The sequence below is a fragment of the Neolamprologus multifasciatus genome, chromosome 3 (genome assembly GCF_963576455.1).
Source record: "Neolamprologus multifasciatus chromosome 3, fNeoMul1.2, whole genome shotgun sequence".
Taxonomy (NCBI): domain Eukaryota; kingdom Metazoa; phylum Chordata; class Actinopteri; order Cichliformes; family Cichlidae; genus Neolamprologus; species Neolamprologus multifasciatus.
The window spans coordinates 961,850-983,410 of record NC_140441.1 but is presented as its reverse complement, the minus strand read 5'-3'; the positions used below and the strand labels follow the sequence as shown (position 1 = coordinate 983,410).

General features: G+C 41.1%; 1 protein-coding gene and 2 pseudogenes across 1 annotated transcript; 1 reads left to right on the top strand and 2 right to left on the bottom strand.

The window, feature by feature from the left end:
• Window positions 1-3,276: 3,276 nt before the first annotated feature.
• On the bottom strand, window positions 3,277-4,740 carry LOC146520950 (C-X-C chemokine receptor type 2-like; annotated as a pseudogene).
• Window positions 4,741-8,744: 4,004 nt separating this feature from the next.
• LOC146520948 (uncharacterized) lies at window positions 8,745-21,322 on the top strand. Its single transcript, XM_085154350.1, has 2 exons — window positions 8,745-11,636; window positions 17,424-21,322. The coding sequence occupies exons 1-2, from the start codon at window positions 10,531-10,533 to the stop codon at window positions 18,652-18,654; spliced, it is 2,337 nt and encodes a 778-aa protein (XP_085010476.1). The 5' UTR covers window positions 8,745-10,530; the 3' UTR covers window positions 18,655-21,322.
• LOC146520949 (uncharacterized) lies at window positions 14,422-15,549 on the bottom strand (annotated as a pseudogene).
• Window positions 21,323-21,561: the final 239 nt, after the last annotated feature.

The window sequence follows — 21,561 nt, the reverse complement described above, 5'->3', positions numbered from 1 at the left end:
TTGCCTTGTGAGCACAGTTTTAGTTTAGGAGTCAAATATAATCATTTAGTTCTTAAAAATATGAAAATAAAGTGATTGAGTTATAAGCAGACTGTCCTGGGACAAAGAAACTGATTGTTACAATTATTATGGTACTACTTTATCTTAAAGGCGGTTTAAATACCATCTCAGCAATAATGTCCAATTAGAGACGAGAGAGGGTGTCATTGTAATCCTCAACCAAAAGAGGATATGAAACAAGCACAAGTATAAAACTATGAATTACTATTATGATTTACATTATTCTATAGATCTATATGGACATTAATAACAACATAAACAACACAAGCTATACAATAATACTTTGACAGATGAATCAGCATCAACAAGCTGTCAGTAATAACACCTCATTGCATTACATCCATAACAGCCAAGCTCAACATAATCAACATAACATGATGTTTAATTCCTTTCAACTTTGATCCTTAATCGTTGCTCATGTTTTACTATTTCTGTGTTTACATTAGATGTGAGTTTTTATGCACATCCCCCAAAATTTAGAAGATGCATTATTTTCTATGTTATATTTCTACTGTGAAGGAAGTGCTTCCTTTGAGGTAGTTGGCTCGACAAAACCTAAAACCTCATATAGCGATAACTGATATCAGTTATTATCAGTGTTAAGCCTTGAGTTCTCCTTCAGGCTAATTAAAAACGGGTGTTTAATGATCTCTATGAGTGCTGGCTACTCCAGCAAGAGACATTATCAGATAATGATGATGAAAGGGTGATTAAAGTCTATAAAGGGACATACAATTTAATTTATTGTTCATTTAATTCATTGTAACTACCTAAGAGCCCAGCAGCAGCAAATAGGCACACTGAAGCCTGGTGATTTGCTGGGGGGGGATAAAATAAAAAATCAAGATCACTTTCCTGAATAAAAAGGATTCCATGACATTGCTCTGGAAAATAAACTTTGTGGATCTTGAACATGTAGCTTGTACATGTACATTGAACCCATACTTTTATTGAATATATTCTTTGCATTCATGCTGTACTCGTAAAATGACTCAGAGTAAAGGTGTCTAAATAATTTAAAAGCTTTCTTAAATGCATTTTTTCAGACTACCTTTAAGATTACCATAAAGACCATAAAACCACAAATACAGACGTGACTTTGGGGCCATTTGGTCACGACAGGATGGATGTACTGTTGACTTGGAGCTCATGTACAGACCAGTCGATGCAGAAATATCAGAATTCACAGAAACAGAAACGATACCTGTTCTTTCAATAGACCTACTTCATTTTTATTACACACAAAGACAGAGGTTATACACAAATAAACAGTTGCAAAATCAAAATGGCAAAATATAGCAGATCCAGAGACTGATCTGGATTACTCAAAAAGAAAAGAATAAAGAAAATCAAAGACACAACGATGATTTAACACCCACATTTCATGTCCGCTCCACTTCTCTACTCTAAGCCAATACATGGCATATAAACAAAAGCGATGCACTTACTTCCTAGAACTAGTTTCTCTACTGACACCATTTTCTACGTCTGGGTATGGTTTTAGATTTAATATGTAATAACTTGCTCTATAACATGTTAAGGAATGAACCTTTAATTAATATACCAAAAACAAAACAGAAAAAACACACATCAGAATTATTAATACAACATTTTATCAAGGTCGCTTTAAAATTGATAACAAATGCCTGCAGAGCCTTTCTAACAGTGTGCATTGAATCGGAAAAACAAACAAAACTAAAGTCAATGAAGAATTAAACTCACAAAATTATTTAATTATTTAAGTACACTTTGCTGTGATCATTATCAGCTCTACATTTACAATAATGATCATTTGGGACTCTGCCGGGTCCAACATAGCCAATGGCTAGTAACAAAGTTTATCGGGAAGTTGACTGCGTGTGAGTGTGCGAATGACTTATTTGTTTCTGAAAATTCTGCATGGTAAACACTTAAATCTGTTTTTTTCTCAATTTTTTTAAGGTCACGTATTTGTCTATACAACTTCTTGGTCTTCACTGCCATCTGCTGGATAGTTTGTACAACTACAACTAGTGATGATGACAGTAATAAGCAAGAAGCACTCAGGGGCCCTTTCTCAATTCTCAAGTACGCGAGTACGTACTCGCGTTCTCGGCGAGCACGGACTCGCGACTTGTACAATTGGAACACCAGCGTACTTGATGATGTCACAGGTCTGGAGTTTTTACTGCCGTCCCCTCTTAATTTAACTGTGAGTAATATGTTATGAAGCTTAACTTTAATCACAGCCAAACCGGTTTACTGAGGAACAAATAAAACACTGAAATAAACCAAACATTAACATTTAGAAGTGATCTAAGTGACTTATATATCATGTTTAACCTCAGTAGTGAAATATTAATAAAAATAGTGTACATGTACATACGTGTACATACCTTAATAAAAACAAGCAGGTGAGATGTTACTTTTATTTTAGTGGACACTCAATACAATAAACAGCTGCTGGGGTTTGTTTAACCTGAGTAGCAAAAAGACCGCGGGGGGGTTGAAAACGATGTGCCGGGAGTCCGCTGTTCTCGCTGGCTGTAATAATCCTCGACCTCGCTGTCTGCTATGGAGCTGGCGGGTCACAGATGTCTCCGAAAACGTCGGAGCTTGTTTGGAAATATATGATATCTTGATAAATCGAGCAGATATTTGAAGTTTACACAGCTACATTCTCGCTTGAAAAGAACTTAAAAGTTTATTTTGTGACCCAGAAAGAGTAATATTTAAAAGTTTTTAGCCCCGCTCGTCCGCCATTGCCGCGTTTGAGTTTTGGACGAAATGCATTCTGGGATATTTAGCTGTACCAAGTCCACACAAGTCACCACCGATGCATGCTCGATAAAACGGGCGGAGCGAGAACACATCCGGGACTTTTTCGCGTTCTTCGAATTGGAACAGTACTTGGTCTCCGACTGATGACGTATCACGAGTACACGAGAACGCAAGTACGCACAAGTACGCATATTGAGAAAGGGCCAAAGAGCCCAAACTTAAGCCAAGGCAGCTCACTCCCTGGGCAACATTTAATTTTAAGGGGATAGCATTGTATTTTGTGTATGTCTATTTCATTGTCTTTCTTCTTTTTACCACACTTTAAAATTTAAAGTGTGGTAAAAATAACAGATTTTGGGGTCAACTTGAAAGAAAGACAGATGTGAAATGTAAAAGTGAGGTCAGAGGTCAAGTGTGAAATATTTAGAGACTTTATATAATCATTCCCAATATCAGTACAAACAGTGGCAGTAAGAAACATAGTTTAAATAGCATCATTATCACTATGACCTTCAGATCAATCTACTGACATGTTGACCTCCTGAATTTTGAGCGTCACATACTTTCCCGTCTGTCTTTTCTCTAAAAAAGCGGCTTCATCTTCTTCCTGAGCTTTTCTTCTGCAGCGACATAGAGGAACGGGTTGATGCAGCTGTGCAGCAGAGCCAGGCAGTGGGTTGCAACCAAGGCTGTGTTTAACGACCTCCTCGCATCAGAGTCATCCTGTACCAAATCAGCCCTCAGCAGTATGTCTATCACCATGGTTATCTGGTATGGTGTCCAGAGGAGCAGAAACGCAACCACAATGGTTATGATCACCCGCATGGCTCGGTGCTTCTGGAAACCGTGAGTGAGCAGCAGCCGTGAAACAGTGATGCTGTAGCAGGAGATCGTGACAATCGCAGGGACCAAAAAGCCAAAAACACGAATGAACCCCTGAATCGCGAGGCTCCGCGGTAGAGATGCCGATGTCAAAGCAAATGGAAAGAGTAGGCAGAGCAAGGGCACAACCGAGAACCCACACCACTGTGCAGAGGATCCTGCTGCACATCTTTTGGTGACTCTTGAGTGTCTCCCTGGCGTGCACAATCACAAGGTAACGATCGATGCTAATGCAGGTGAGGAAGATGATGCTGGTGTAGAAGTTCGCATCCATGACGATGTGGAGGAGTTGGCAAAGGAAGTCTCCTAAGAGCCATCCTCGAGTTAGTGCTGCAACACAGAACTGAAGCGTTAAAGCCAGCAGTCCATCTGCTATGGTCAGTTGGGACAGGTACACATCTGATGGAGCCAAAATTTCTTGGCTGGTTCTGATCACCCATCCTACCAGCAGGTTTCCGAATATGGCCAATACAGAGATGACTGTGAAGATGACGCACAGGATCACAACTGCTGTAGGTTCCAAAGGTTCATATCCACATTCTATCTGGATCTGGAGAGAATGATTCACTGGATTCGTTGTAATCATAGGAATAATTGTTCCAAAAGAAATCATCTTCAAAGACATAGACAGATGACATGGCTGTGGACAGAAAACAATGATATTTTAACCATAGCAATAAAAGCAATGGTTTAGCCAAAAGTAAATATACAAAAAACAAAAATCAAACAAACTGAAAGTGTATGCACATAAAGAGAGGACAACACCAACTTCAGATCTTATCCTGAAAATGATCAAGACTTGACTGGAAGTCAGGCACAAGACATCGCAGCTCCTTTTTCATTTTGATGTTTTCATTTGCTTTGAAGTTTCTGATAGATGCTGATCAAACAATTTTAGGACCATGAACAGCACGAGCCCGTTCTCACTCCCGAGGCATAACATGCCGACGTTTTGTCACGTCCCGCGGCGTTCCTGAGGAACGCGAAAGGAGACCTTCGGCGTTCTTATGGTACGCGGCAGGTTAGTGCAATGTCGCTCCCGTGGTAATAGACGTTCCAGCCCTGTATTCCAGCCCTAAACCTAACCTTATCCCTAGCCCTAACCATAACCTTTTTCCTGACCTTAACCAAGACTTTAATGATGTTAAATAGCGTGTTTCTAAGCGATTTGAAGAAAAAGAACGAACATGTGTAAATTGAGTCCATACGGTTCTCATATTTCCTCATTTTTCCGAGGTCGTCATTTAGGAACGTGGTGGGTAGCCGAAAACGTAATATGTTGACGATTTGTCACCTAGCGTAAAATGTTACGCTTTGGGAGTGAGAACGTGTTGACAGCACACACTGTTTTCAATGTGATCGCATGAGCTGTGCTCTAACACCCGTTTTACTGGTGAACCTACACAAATTCAGCTGCATGAGCTTTGACAATACGTGAGACATAGATTGAGCAGTTTAGTAAATCTGGCCCCAAGTCTAATTGTTCTCTGTGACGTCCCTTTTTGTATTATACCAAGTAGAATTGGTGCAGATAGCAACAGCTTTGCAAACACATTTCCTGTTTCTGCCATATGTGTGAATCGGGCAAGACTGAGGAACCAAACGGCGAAACTAAATTACAAAAATATTGCTAAGTTACAACATACAAAATCTAAACTGTGAGGAACTCCAAACCAAACTAACTGGGAGAACACACAGCTGGAGAGAGAGATCACAACAACATCTTTCTCACAAATTTGTGGGGTTAAAGTGGATGAAGGTCTTGCGTGTTGGTGTTAAGCACCAGCAAGAGGACCTCCTGTAGTCTACAATGACCAAAGAGGTCATTGTAGACTACAGGAGGTCCAGTAGGATCTGACTTGATTCGTATTGCTGCTAAACCCACTCACTCGGGTTCATACTGCTGCCATCTAGGAAATGGTAAAGTATTTCTTTGATTTATGACATTTATTTATTATGTTTCTATAAGTAAATCAACATGAGGCCATTGCTCACACGACATAAACCCTGCATGTGAACAAATTCATAATATGAGCAAAGGTGTGCTGTCCACACATCACACTGTGGATGAGGCTTTACTTATGGTGTGAACACCACACCCTAGCAATGTATGTGCTGCAGAAAAAGTCACAAAGGTGTGAACTGCAATTGTGAGAAGTCACGTTTATTTACAAGTGAATGGTACACCTCAAAGAGACACCAGAGGCAAAACACATATGAGCTATAAACTCAGTGCAAAGTAATTATTATTATTATAATATTAATTATTATTAATATTATATTAATATTATATTATATTATCTATATTATTAATATTATAATAATATTATTATTATATTATATTATTATTATATATATATTATATATTTTATATTTATATTTTTATATATATATTATATATTATATATTATTATATTATAATAATATTATTATAATATTATTATTATTATTATTATAAAGGAATTATTTGTATTTAAATAAGATTTAAATGATTAAATAAGAATAATCCTTATATTTTTACCCAATGTATCTATCAAAAAAGATGATTTGTTAACTACATCTTTTGCCAACATCACCTGAAACAACAAAGAGAAATGAGCCACATGACATATGAGCATGGCACGTGGAAGTCTGTCTACAGAGACGAGATCTTGTGAGCTGTCTTTGCATTCAGACTTCACATGTTGTCCAGTTCCAGTTAGGGAGACTGAAAAACATTTTTTTGAGGATAAATCATCATGGAAGAAGATATCACTAGGAGTTCTGTACTATATCCTCAGAGAAAGAAAGAAACAGAAAAGGTTGTTTGCAGCAGTAAAACTTGGAAAATCTGGATAGTGAGTTTCCTCGAGCTGTACAGGTTCGCTGTTTTTATATTCCAGTTTACCATATTTCTTCCCCTGACTGCTGAGTGGTCAGTTGCTTAACCTGCAGTGGTTCAGGCACAGTTGATCGTCTGAGTGAAATTTTCTGAAGTTGGTTAATAGTTATGGAAACATTATTAGAAAGTATGAGATGTGTATGCAAAATTTCCATACTCCCACAATAAATGTCACACGAGCTTCACCTCTGTGTGCAATTTAGTACAGCAGCAGAAAAAAGTGTGTGAAAATTTTAATTGGTCATAAAATTGGATCCGACCTTCATCTGTGACAATTATGAACCAAATTGACATCCTTATCCAAATTACACATAAAATAATGAAGATATTTTTGCCACTTTATTTGGCACATCATTAGATGCTCCCAGTTTGGTAAAAAAAAAAAAAAAGAACAAACAAACAAACAAAAATAAAAACCCACCAAAAGACTGATGTCTAAACAAAGGGTAAACAAATAAAATGATATCATTTTATTTGTCCAGTTTCAATATTTCAATATTTTTAAAACATGTTTTCTCTAAGTTTTATACAAAAAAGAAAGACATACAAAAAGTTCATTTACAACAAAAAAGAAACAAGGCAAAATGCTAGCTTTATTTACAGCCACTTCTTCTCAAGCTAAACAAATAAAATGATATCAAACATTTGTACTTCTTCTCAGTACAAATACAGCAACAGCGTAGCAGCCACATTTCCTGTTCACGTCACATCTCTACTTTGAGCACAGATATGACACATACACAAAAACCACAAAAGCACTGTTACAGATATGTGACTGTCAACAAAGAAAACATGTTGCCTTCCCTTTCTTTGCTCACACAAAAAACATTTTCTATGTCTGTGTATAATTTTATCATGCTTAGTTTAACACTTAATCACAACGTTGTAGCTAAGAGACATTATTTCCCCTGATAACAAGACCGACTAGAACAACCCCTCATGGTGCAACTCTATTAGATGATATTTTTACAAATGTAATGGAAGAAAATACAAAAGGGGGGATCAATGATATAAGTGACCACTTACCAGTTTTGTAACTTATGACTGTTGTTATAAAGTTCATAGAAATGAATGTAAGACGATATATAAAACAATTAGAACAGAAAAGACAATGCAGTGTCTCAACATGAGTTAATAAAACAAGATTGGACTATTGTATATAAACACAAGGATGTCAATAAAGCCTATGAGGCATTCTTAAGCATTTTCATGGCCTTATTAGAGAAAAACAGCCTAGTCATTGAAGTCAACAGGAAAGATAAGTATGCAGGACGACCATGGATGACGAAGGGACTGCAAAATGCCTGTAAAAAAAAAAGAACACCTTATATAGAGAATTCATTAAAAAGAGAACTATAGAATCTGAAAAGAAATATAAAAAGTATAAAAATAAATTAACTAACATAATGAGAACTTGTAAAAAAGGATACTAAAGATAGCATGAAAGGGATATGGAAGGTATTAAATAGTATAATAAAAAATGGACCAAGGACTAATGACTGCCCTGGGTATTTTATGGAAGGGACAAATAATATTAGTAAAACTAGAAAATTTCAGAAGAAATTTTAAGTGTGCCTATGCCGCTGCTAATCAGTGTAGTTTGCCTTTAATGTGGTGCAATTAGTGCAGGTTGCCATTTATAACACTAGAGGGAGCAAAATGCAACATGAGTGTAGTTTGCTATTCATACCAGGGAGGGACATGGAATACAGCGTATTTTCAAGTTAAATCAAAGTAAGCTGTATTGTGATCTCTGCTATATACAGTGCGGCATACAGAGAGACGAGAGAAAGAGGCTCAAGTTACACGATTACAAAAGAAGTTAATAGATATAAAAGAAATAAGAAAATAAATATGTTTAAGTCTCAGGTGTTCAAGAGAAGTTCCAATTTAGAATTTACAGTTTGAGTCGTTTAAAGTGAACAGTTTAGCAGATTGTAAACCGAAGTAAGTTTTCTTGGTAGGAATAAAAAAAGTCCATTAAGTGGCATTCAATTTGTATTTCAAAGGTATTTTAATGTGAAAAGACAAAAGTATAAATGAAAAGCATACAAGCATTAATGTATGCAGATAAACCCAACAATCATATGACCCCCTATGAGGAAGCACTTTGGCGACAGTGGGAAGGAAAAACTCCTCCAGAGAAAGAGAAAGAAACCTCCAGCAGAACCAGGCTCAGGGAGGGGCGGGGCCATCTGCTGTGATTGGTTGGGGTGAGATGTAAAAAAATCAAAAACTGTCCACAGAGCTACAGGGGGCACACTGGGATCGCAACAGCAGGCATAGAGGGAAACAGATTAGGATGTTCTTTCCTGTACTGAAGTGGGTCGCTTTTCTTATGTGTGCGTTTTTCTCTGAGAGGTAGGTTTCCACTTTAGTTTCTGCTGATGAGGCACTCACGGATACTTCTGGATACGGGTCAGTTCAACAACCAGACCACGTTCAAAAGGGGCTTCTTAATCACATGTCATATAAACCATCTCCCAGACTCCTGCAGTCCCAAATCATCACACCCTGCTTCTCTGTCAGGACTCTGCATGTGACACTCTCGGACAGGTTCAACTCAAATATGTTGGAACTTTTCTAAGACAAACAAATTTAAACTCCAGTTTGCTCCAATTATTCATCAGACTTCTTTAGGAACGTTTCAGTCTGCATTTTTGTCCTAAAGAGCAAACGAGGTTTTTATTTCTTGGACACTGTCCTTCACTCTGAGGGCGTTCATTTTCACTGACAGCCCCTGGACGGTGTGGATTCATGTTAGTATATCACCATGACGCTGATTTCTGATGCAGATGCTTTTATTTGCTCAGATTTTCCATCATCTCACAGTCTGACGTCTTAATTTTTCTCTTAAACAATCAGGCCCCATCTTATCTTAATGACCTTGTAGTACCATATCACCCTATTAGAGCACTTCGCTCTCACACTGCAGGCCTACTTGTTGTTCCTAGAGTATTTAAAAGTAGAATGGGAGGCAGAGCCTTCAGTTTTCAGGCCCCTCTTCTGTGGAACCAGCTTCCAGTTTGGATTCAGGAGACAGACACTATCTCTACTTTCAAGATTAGGCTTCAAACTTTCCTTTTTGCTAAAGCATATAGTTAGGGCTGGACCAGGTGACCCTGAATCCTCCCTTAGTTATGCTGCAATAGATGTAGGCTGCCGGGGGATTCCCATGATGCATTGAGTTTTTCCTTTCCAGTCACCTTTCTCACTCACTATGTGTTAACAGACCTCTCTGTATTGAATCATATCTGTTATTAACCTCTGTCTCTCTTCCACAGCATGTCTTTATCCTGTCTTCCTTCTCTCACCCCAACCAATCACAGCAGATGGCCCCGCCCCTGCCTGAGCCTGGTTCTGCTGGAGGTTTCTTCCTGTTAAAAGGGAGTTTTTCCTTCCCACTGTCGCCAAAGTGCTGCTCATAGGGGGTCATATGATTGTTGGGTTTTTCTCTGTATCTATGAAGCGCCTTGAGGCGACTTTTGTTGTGATTTGGCGCTATATAAATAAAATTGAATTGAATTGAATCTTAATTATTTTTCATGTGACTAATTAATGCAGACACAGCCCTAAAGGCTAACGCAGGAGTTGCCAGTTTAGTTTCATTTCGTGGCTTTCAGTTTCTACTTTTCTCTTCAATATAGGCCGTGTTAAGCATTTGTTCTTAAATGTTCATGAAAAAAAATATTCAAGCTGTAGTTGTCGTGCTGCTCAGCTTCCCAGTGAACCTGTTTAACCTGTGAGGGGCTTCATGGTCTGTTTTCTAAAGAGTTCATTGGTTCTGCTCAAATGAGGAAGTGCTTGGAGACGATGTGGTCAGTGTTTCAGTAGAAACTAAAAAGAAGAAGAGTTTCTGACCGCTCAGTCTTGGTGAAGTCTTCATACAGAAGGTACAGTTGCATTTTTTCAGTATCGCTGTTGCTTTTTTGTATATTGAATGATAAATGAGGATTATACTGACTTTACACTGTGCTAATATTAGCTTGTATGTTGCAGTCATGGCGTCGGCTCTGGTGTCTGAGGACAGTCTTCTTTGTCCCGTCTGTCTGAGTGTGTTCACTAAACCTGTGTCGATTCCCTGTGGACACAACTTCTGTATGAACTGTATCACAGACTACTGGAGCCCCCTGTCTGTACTCCAATGTCCGCTGTGCAAAGAGAAGTTTTACACCAGGCCATTGCTTCGGGTTAACCCTGTCATTGCTGAAATGGCAGAAATGTTTTTGAGTTCATCTGAACGAGCAGGAAATGAAGACGTGCTCTGCAGCATGTGTGCAGGGTCAAAGGTCAGAGCCCTGAAGTCCTGTTTAATGTGCTTACTGTCCTACTGTCAAACACATCTGGAGCCTCATCAGAGGATTTTGACTTTGAAGAAACACAAGCTGATCGATCCCGTTAAGAACCTGGAGAGCAGAATATGTCAGGATCACGGTGACCCTTTGGAGCTGATCTGCAGACTGGATCAAATGTTTCTGTGTCAGTCCTGTAAATGCAGTGACCATAAAACCCATGGAACAGTGAGTCTGGAGAACGAGGCTGAAATGAGGAAATCCCAGCTGAGATTAGAAAATAACAGCATGGATCAGATGATCCAGGACCATGAGCAGAAAATCCAGGAGCTCCAACAGTCAGTGAAGACCAGCAGAAGTAAAGCTGAGGAGGCGTTATCGTGCAGCAGGAAGGTGATGACCGCTTTGGTGCAGCACATAAAGACAGAGTTCACCAGACTGTCTGAGGCGATCGAGACGAAGCAGGAAATAAATGAGATGGAGGCAGAAAGCTTTATTGATGAGCTGCAGGGAGAGATTACACACATGAAGAAGAAGAAGCTGCAGCTTCATGAAGCTTCGCTCATCACAGACCCCTTCAGCTTCCTGGAGAACGTCCTCCCTCTTACCTACAACAAACCCCAGCTGCAGGACTGGTCTGCTGCGACTGTAACCAGTGACCAGTTTATGATTCAGGAGACCCTGGCCGAGCTGGAGACAAAAGTCAGAGAAGAAGTCAGCACGCTGTGTGATATAAACTTCAGAGATGGGAAAGAACAAAGGTATGATCTGAATGTTTTGATGGCTTGGTCCAGATATGGGTTCTCCTTGAAACACGGTGAGGCCACTCAATCAAAATCAGTCAGTGTCTCCAACTCGACACCCCTTTTTGTACATGCACTTTTGTTTGTTCAGTAAAAATAAAGAATAGTTTAGTCTGGGTGGATTTCTAGGTGCAGCCAAGTGGCAGAGGGCTTTCGGTCCGCCGTGGTGAAGAGCTGAGCGTAAAAGTGAAGCTCTCAGTTTACCGGTCGATCTACGTCCCTACCCTCACCTATGGCCACGAGCTGTGGGTAGTGACTGAAAGAACGAGATCAAGGATACGAGTGGCGGAAATGAGCTTCCTCCGAAGGGTGTCAGGCCTCTCCCTTAGAGATTCAATTCAATTCAATTCAATTCAATTTTATTTATATAGCGCCAAATCACAACAAATGTCGCCTCAAGGCGCTTCATAGATACAGAGAAAAGCCCAACAATCATATGACCCCCTATGAGCAAGCACTTTGGCGACAGTGGGAAGGAAAAACTCCCTTTTAACAGGAAGAAACCTCCGGCAGAACCAGGCTCAGGGAGGGGCGGCCATCTGCTGCGACCGGTTGGGGTGAGAGAAGGAAGACAGGATAAAGACATGCTGTGGAAGAGAGACAGAGGTTAATAACAGATACGATTCAATACAGAGAGGTCTGTTAATACATAGTGAGTGAGAAAGGTGACTGGAAAGGAAAAACTCAATGCATCATGGGAATCCCCCGGCAGCCTACATCTATTGCAGCATAACTAAGGGAGGATTCAGGGTCACCTGGTCCAGCCCTAACTATATGCTTTAGCAAAAAGGAAGGTTTTAAGCCTAATCTTAAAAGTAGAGATAGTGTCTGTCTCCTGAATCCAAACTGGAAGCTGGTTCCACAGAAGAGGGGCCTGAAAACTGAAGGCTCTGCCTCCCATTCTACTTTTAAATACTCTAGGAACAACAAGTAGGCCTGCAGAGCGGGAGCGAAGTGCTCTAATAGGGTGATATGGTACTACAAGGTCATTAAGATAAGATGGGGCCTGATTATTTAAGACCTTGTATGTGAGGAGCAGGATTTTGAATTCAATTCTGGATTTAACAGGAAGCCAATGAAGGGAAGCCAAAACAGGAGAAATATGCTCTCTCCTTCTAGTCCCTGTCAGTACTCTTGCTGCAGCATTTTGGATTAGCTGAAGGCTTTTCAGTGAGTTTTTTGGACATCCTGATAATAATGAATTGCAGTAGTCTAGCCTAGAAGTAATAAATGCATGAACTAGTTTTTCAGCGTCACTCTGAGACAGGATATTTCTAACTTTAGAGATGTTGCGCAAATGGAAGAACGCAGTCTTACATATTTGTTTAATATGTGCGTTGAAGGACATATCCTGGTCAAAAATGACTCCAAGGTTCCTCACAGTGTTACTGGAGGCCAAGGTAATGCCATCCAGAGTAAGAATCTGGTTAGATACCATATTTCTAAGCTTTTCAGCGCCGAGTACAATAACCTCAGTTTTATCTGAGTTAAGAAGCAGAAAGTTAGTGGCCATCCAAGTCTTTATGTCTTTAAGACATTCCTGCAGTTTAACTAATTGGTGTGTGTTATCTGGCTTCATGGACAGATAGAGCTGGGTGTCATCTGCATAGCAGTGAAAATGTATGCTATGTCTTCTAATGATGCTGCCTAGGGGAAGCATGTATAATGTAAACAGAATTGGTCCTAGCACCGAACCCTGTGGAACTCCATAATTAACCTCAGTGTGTGAAGAGGACTCTCCATTTACATGCACAAATTGGAGTCTATTAGATAGATATGATACAAACCACTGCAGTGCAATACCTGTAATACCTACAGCATGTTCTAATCGCTCTAATAGGATATTATGGTCAACAGTATCGAATGCTGCACTAAGGTCAAGAAGGACAAGCACAGAGATGAGTCCACTGTCAGAGGCCATAAGAAGATCATTTGTAACCTTCAATAAAGCTGTTTCTGTGCTGTGATGAACTCTGAAACCTGACTGAAACTCTTCAAATAAACCATTCCTCTGCAGATGATCTGTTAGCTGTTTGACAACTACTCTTTCAAGGATTTTTGATATGAAAGGAAGGTTGGAGATTGGCCTATAATTAGCTAAGACTGCTGGGTCTAGAGATGGCTTTTTGAGTAAAGGTTTATCTATCTTTAGGGTGAGAAGCCTATCTCTGATAGGCTTCTCACTATCACTAGTGAGAAGCCTAGTGAGAAGCCTAGAGATAGATCACTATCTCTGATAGGCTTCTCACCCTATCAGAGATAGGGTGAGAAGTTCAGCGATCTGGGAGGGGCTCAGAGTCGAGCTGCTGCTGCTTCACATTGAAAGGAGCCAGTTGAGGTGTTTCAGGCATCTGATAAGGATGCCTCCTGGGGGCCTCCTCCTGGGTGAGGTGTTCCAGGCATGTCCCACTGGGAGGAGGCCCCGGGGCAGACCCAGGACACGCTGGAGAGATTATATCTCTCGGCTGGCCTGGGAACGCCTTGGTGTTCCCCCGGACAAGCTGGAGGAGGTGGCTGGGGAGAGGGAGGTCTGGGCTTCTCTGCTTAGGCTGCTTCATACAACCTTCCTCTTTCACCCATTTATACAAGCACCTTGTTGTTTTTGTTAAGTGCTCACTCTGATTGTAACATCGGAGAGCAACCTGGGCTTCAGCATCTTGCCCGAGGATACTTTTGGACGTCCAAATACTTCTCAGAATTATAGCACATCAATGATGATGATGATAATCATCATGGTGAGGAGGAGGAATAGAGTCAAATCCAAGTGCAACAAGGACAGTTTCCCCTTGGTGCTGCTGCTGAAATTTCCAAGGGTGAACTTCTGCAATCCTTTGAACCTCTCTCTCTTACAGTCACTGTTCTGTGAGTGTCAGTTTGACATACCTCAGAGGTGCTCTGATTCCTCTATCCTCTCCATCTCATCATCTCCAGTTTTTGAACCTTCTCTGTGTCTCCTCTTTCCTTCATCTTCCCAATCAGGAAGTCCAAGTGGACAACAGTGGATGCTGAATCAGCTTTCAGAGCGATCTGCTCAGTCTGACTACATGCTGGTAGGACTCATCCAGAAACTGTGACTTCTCTGCTGTCAGCAGTTTCATTTCCTTCCAAGTAAATCAACATCCTTCTCTTTTGTTGGTGGTTTGTTCTTCTGACCGCTCCTTATCCTGGTCACATGTCTCCACTTTCCTTTCACATGCACTGATGCAGGACACTTGTTGGTACATGATGTGCAGAGACCATCTCTAAAGACCTCACACTGATTTAAGAGCGCTGTGCATCCAGGTTAGTAACAGTTCTCCTCACAGACTGTACAGCTGACAGCTGCTTTCAAACCCGGCCCACACATCTCTTCTCTGATAGTTTCTTTATGTTTAAAAACTTCAGCAACAAATGGAGTGACCTCTTCATTCTTCATGTTGCCATGTTTCTCCAGAGCTTCCTGTTTCGTCTCTCTCTGTTTCACTTCAGTGAATTTGATTCTTTCTTGCAGGTTTTGGATGCAGGCTGTCAGTCTGATACTTTCCTTTAACACTTTAAATGCTGCCTCTGGCTTTAGAGGTGTAGTTTCCTTCAGGAAGGCTGTGAACTCTCTCATTCCACTCCTTGAGCTTTCAAAATTTAGTTTCAGGTATTTTTCTTGCTCGTCTTCAAGCTGGCAGTTATTAAACAGGAAGTGAACAGACTGATTCTTTTCATCTTTGGCACATTTAATTTTTGAATCTTCAAGAGCTTGAAGAGCATATTTAGGGTTTCTTCCTTATGAGTGTGTGATGAGAGCTACAATGTTTTTCTCCACATTCAAAGATAAAGTGATATTCAAACATGGATTTATTACCCAAAGTTTGATTCTGTTCATCTGGACGTAGTGTTTTCAGTGGGAGAAACGTTTCATCATCATCCAGGTGACACTCTACACAGCAACGAATCAGAAACACAGGTTCTTTGTTGGATGGTGGCGGTTAGGAGAGAGGGGCCAGGTGGCTGTCATCCGGTAGTTAAGTACTGGAGGTGATTAGCCAATTATCCAATCCAAGGACAGGAAGAGACTCCACCCAGCTACTCAGCAGGCACGCCCAGGTGTCCACCTCCTAAGGGAGAAAGGGAAAAGACCCAGAGCCATCCTCTGGTGGGAGGAGTCACACATAAAACAAACTAGGCTAGCAATAAGGCTAAGGCTTCCTTTTCAATTGTGCTGTAATGTAATTGGTGTGTTGGGAATTTTTTGGAAAAGAAACAGACTGGAATGCCATTTTCATCCTCCTGCACCAGCCCCCAAAGCACTGGCGTCCACCTCAAGCTTGAACGGACGTGTGAAATCAGGGGCGGCCAGCAAAGGAGCACTGCAAAGGAGAGCTTTGGCAGCTTCGAAAGCAAACTGACATGTCTCTGACCACACAAATGGTGACTTTGGATTGGCAAGACTGGTTAATGGGGCTACTACCTCGGAGAAGTTTTTGCAGAACCCACGATAATAACCTGCCATGCCTAGAAAACGCCGCAGCTCCCGACCCGTCTGCGGAGCTGGGAAGTTTAATATTGCCTGCACTTTCACAGCAACAGGGAGGACTTGACCCTGTCCTACTTGTTTCCCTAGGTCGGTTACAACAGCCTTTCCAAACTCACACTTAGCCAAGTTCAGTGTCAGAGAGGCATCACGCAAACAGTCAAATATTTCACTGAGAGTTTTGAGGTGTTCAGTCCAGGTGGATGAATAGGCCACTATATCATCCAGATACACTTCGCAGTTTATGACTCCATGTAGCACAGTGTTCATCAGTCGTTGGAATGTGGCGGGAGCATTTCTTAACCCGAACGGCATGACGGTGTATAGCAAAAAATGGTCGGGTGTAACAAAGGCACTGATTTCTGATGCGCGTTTGGTTAATGGGACTTGCCAGGATCCTTTTAGGAGGTCGAGTTTGGTCACAAAGTTTGCCGAGCCCACACGATCGACCAGGTCATCCATGCGTGGGAGTGGAAAAGAGTCTGGTTTTGTAGAAGCGTTTACCTTTCGGTAATCGTTACAGAAACGGGAGGTTTGATCGGGTTTTGGAACGAGCAATGATGGTGAGCTCCAAGAACTATTACTGGGAAGGGCAAAACCATGGTCAAGAAGATACTGGACTTCTTGCTGCATTATGGCACGCTTAGTGGGATTTACTCTGTAGGCATGTTGCGTTATTGGCTTGTGATCACCCACGTCAATATCATGACTTAGCACGTGCGTTTGAGTGGGGATATCACCAAAAAGAGTTGGGTAATGGTTAATGAGCTTACGGACATCAGATTTGGCAGGATCAGACAGATGTGCTAAATAGACATCCAAGTCAGCCAGACGTGCACCGGAAACAGAGCTGTGCCGGTCATCCAACCCATCATCGCAGGGACTATATAAGGGTTGAGAGACGGACACTGACACAATAGGTGACACAGCAGGCGACGGACCGGAGGGAGAAGGGTAGCAGCAGCTATGGCTCACCCAGATGATGTCATGCCAATCCAATCAAAGGTTGAGGGAAAATAAAAGTCTAATAAAAAGAATCAGAGTGACCACTAATGCTTTGGGAGAGCAGACAGACAAAAATAAGAATCTAATTGGAAAAAAGAAAAAACAAAAAGGTTTGATTTTATGTGACCTTTGACCCTGAGCAGAAAAGGATCAGCTCAGGTTTCAGTGTTAAACAACAGGAACCTGTTCATAATGTTTACATGTTTGCTGAATACGTTCTGTGCTTTTCTGTGCAGGATCAGTTTGATCTCATCACCACATGAAGACATCATCTCAGACAGTTTTCTCATCAGGTCAGGACCTCCTGCTGTCTACCAGCTGAGAGCAAAGAAACAGAAGATTGGAACTCTGACAAGAATGACTGTTGGAGAAAAACGTCCAAACAAGCCGAACAGAACCATCTTACTGGTGGGAGAAACAGGAGCAGGAAAATATACTCTGATCAATGCTCTGCTCAACTACACCATGGGAGTGAAGTGGGAGGATGGAGTCTGGTTTATGATCACAGAGGAGGAGAGAAGTCAGACATCAGATGTGATCGTGTACGAGATCTTTGGTTTTGAAGATAAAACTCTGCCCTACTCTCTGACCATCATCAATACTCCTGGATATGGAAACACCAGAGGGACTGAACATCATGACATCATCAGTCACAGATTATTGGACTTGTTTCGATCAGAAGATGGAGTCCATGAAGTTCATGCAGTGGGTCTGGTGATGAAGGCGAGTGATAATCGACTGAATGACCGACTGTTGTGTGCCTTTGATTCGGTGATGTCTCTGTTTGGAAAGAACATGGAGAAAAACATTGTAGCTCTGATCACACACTCAAATGGAAGAAGACCTAGAAGCACTCTTAAAGTTCTTGAAGCTGCAAACATTAAATGTGCCAAAGATGAGAAGAATCAGTCTGTTCACTTCCTGTTTAATAACTGCCAGCATGAAGAGCGAATGGAGGAAAACACAATTCTTAGAAATTCATGGGAACTCTCACAAACAAACATGGATCATTTGACAAACTTGTTGGGAAAATCTAATCCTCAAAAACGGATGAAAACAGCCGAAGTGTTAAATGAACGAATAAGACTGAAAGCCTCCATCCAAAACCTGGAAGACAGAATCGAGCTGGCTGAACTGAAACAGACAGAAATCAAACAGATCCGAGAAGCTCTGAAGCAGACGAATCACAGAAATAAAATTGAAATTGAGAAAATATTGAGTCTTTTGGAAAATCTTGAAAAGGAAATGAAAGTGCTGACAGCAGAAAAGGAAAAGTGGCTAAGTGAGTCCTACCAGCATGCTGTCAGACTGGAGGAAATCGCTCTGAAAGCTGATTCAGCATCCACTGTTGTCCACTTGGACTTCCTGATTGAGAAGATGAAGGAGGAAGGAGACACAGAGAAGGTCCAGAAACTGGAGGAGATGAGGAGAGAGGATGGAGGAACCAAAGAAGCAGTACAAGCTTAAACGAACACCATCACCAACATTGGGAGACCCTTCCCCTGGCATATGTGAAACATGTAAACATGTAAAGAAGCATCAGGCAGATGGTACTGACACTGCTCTAGGCTACATGTTCAGATGCACACAGATGTTGATTGTTGATGTGGACATGAGGGCCTCCTTCTAAGACGGGAACATCATGTATGCTTTCATATTTTATCCAGTTAAAAATATCAATTCTCATGTTAAAAAAATACTTATTAATATACATGTATTTCACACAGATATTTGTACTTATGCACATGACAAATATTACTACATAAACTCCACAGTGAGTTATTATGCAGAGCAGAGCAGGTCAGAGCTGCCAGCTGTGCTGTAAATGCAGTGAGGCGCCCCCTGCTGTTTAACGATCAGTACAACAGTGTGTGAGAACAGCTCCCTGCCTGTCTGACGTCACTATCTCCACAAATACATGTGTTTCTGTCACATTGTTCTAAGGTTGTTCTAAGGTTGTTCTAAGGTTGTTCTAATGTTGTTCTAATGTTGTTCTAAGGTTGTTCTAATGTTGTTCTAAGGTTGTTCTAAGGTTGTTCTAATGTTGTTCTAATGTTGTTCTAAGGTTGTTCTAAGGTTGTTCTAATGTTGTTCTAATGTTGTTCTAAGGTTGTTCTAATGTTGTTCTAAGGTTGTTCTAATGTTGTTCTAATGTTGTTCTAAGGTTGTTCTAAGGTTGTTCTAAGGTTGTTCTAAGGTTGTTCTAATGTTGTTCTAATGTTGTTCTAAGGTTGTTCTAAGGTTGTTCTAATGTTGTTCTAAGGTTGTTCTAATGTTGTTCTAATGTTGTTCTAAGGTTGTTCTAATGTTGTTCTAAGGTTGTTCTAATGTTGTCAGTGTGAGCTTTATCCTGCTGCTCCTCTCATGCTGACTCAGTAAACTGGTTGTGGGACAGTAACGTGTCACTGACACGATCCAGAGACATGTTGTTGTCTTTCTAATCAGTGAGTGCAGAGGATGTTGGAGACACTGAACTCAGACACAGTGTAGAAATAATCCAACGTTGACTCTTCAGTGTTTCTGAGTCCAGTCCTGAAATCTGATCTTCCAGCTGATAGATGCCTCGGATTCTTCATGTGTTCATGCTGGATACTTGTGATGGATCAGGCCGAGTGGAAACATTTGGATCCTTTCATGTTGGACTTGATCTGTTCAGATTCTCTATATTCTCTATTCTCAGTCACTTTGCTCAGAGTGTCTTCACTGGATCACCAGCTGATTTTCTTTGTTTCTCTTTGTTCCTCAAACACTTTCAGCTTATTGCGAGCAGCAGCTCTCACACACACTCAGCAAACACACACAAAGCTCCATCACAGCTGAGATTTCATTCAGTTATCAGGAAGAACCTGTGATGACCTGTTGGTGAGGGGCACAGACCACTAGAGGGAGCTGTACTACATTACTGAGGAGATGCAGCTGAGTGGAGACTGAAGGTTTGATTTGAGAAAAGAAAAAGTTGCATACATCATAAACAGCTGAATCTTAATCAATAACAATGTGACCAGCTGTAATCTTTCTGAGACTTCAGATTTATCTACAAATAAAAACCGCTCTGACTGATTTTCCCTGAAAATGTTAAAATGTTGCCTGAAATGTTCGACTTTTAGACCTGAGTCATGTCTGCAGGTTCATTCAGCTCCAACATGAAGAACAGAGACAGTAACACGTCTGTTAAACCATTTTAACCTTTAACACAAACAAACACTAAAATCATATCAAATATCAAAAAGCCTGAAGGTCCCCACCCCTGCTTTAGAGTGACGATCGAAAGGTTTTCTCCAATCGTGTCTTCTGGATGAAGGAAGCCCATAAAATGCTCTTTACATAAGCTCTAACACCACTGCACGAACACTGCGGTCTCATTATACTTGATATAAAGCAGGGGTAGTATAAATACTCGTTTTATTTGACCTACATTTCCTCTCTCCTGGTCCTTCATATTCATCACTGACTGGTCACCTGAATAAATTTGATTGTTATTTGGTGTCGGTATTATATAATGCAGAATTATAATACATTATACATGACAACAACAGCATATCCTCACATGTAATTATTCGTCTCTGCACTATGATGTATGTTTTTCTTCCACATTATAAACATTTGAGGCCGTCTGAGCATCGAGTGTTCACGCTGTATGAAGGCTGCAGGTACAAATACACCAGTCAGCTCATGAAACACCCAAAACCTGGATTTTTAACCAGAGTGAGATCCACGAGTATCAACTATGTTTGTGAGAGAGACTCACCTGGTCTCTGGTTGTAGAGCATTCAGCTCCATCTTGGTTCATTTTTCAAGTCAAGTTGGTTTACTGTCATTTCAACCACAGTGGTGCAGTACACAGTGGAATGAGGTGACGTTCCTCCAAGACCAGGGCGCTAGTGTAACTGTAGTCTGGTCATGAGGGCCCGGATGCTCCAGTACCTCTTTGCAGAAGGCAGCAGGATGAAGAGTGTGTGTGAGGGGTGTGTGGGGTCCTCCATGATGCTGGTGGCTTTGTGGGTGGAGCAGTTGCTATAAGTGTCCGTGATGGAGGGAAGAGAGGCTCCAATGATCTTCACAGCTCCTCTCACTATCCGTTGTAGGGTACTGCGATCTGATACGGTGCAGTTACCATACCAGACGGTGATATAGGAATGGGAAGGTTGTTCCACAAATTAGGCGCAACCAGGGCAAATGCACGCTCTCCTCTGGTCTTAAGCCGAGATCTAGGCTGTACCAAGGGTAATTGGGCGGATGGATTGAGGGCTCTCCCAGGGGTGTATGGTCCAAGGAGCTCAACGAGATAGTTAGACACTGTATGGTTTATGATCTTAAAGGTAAGCAGCAATACTTTCATTAAATATGGTCTTTGATAGGAAGGCAGTGCAAATC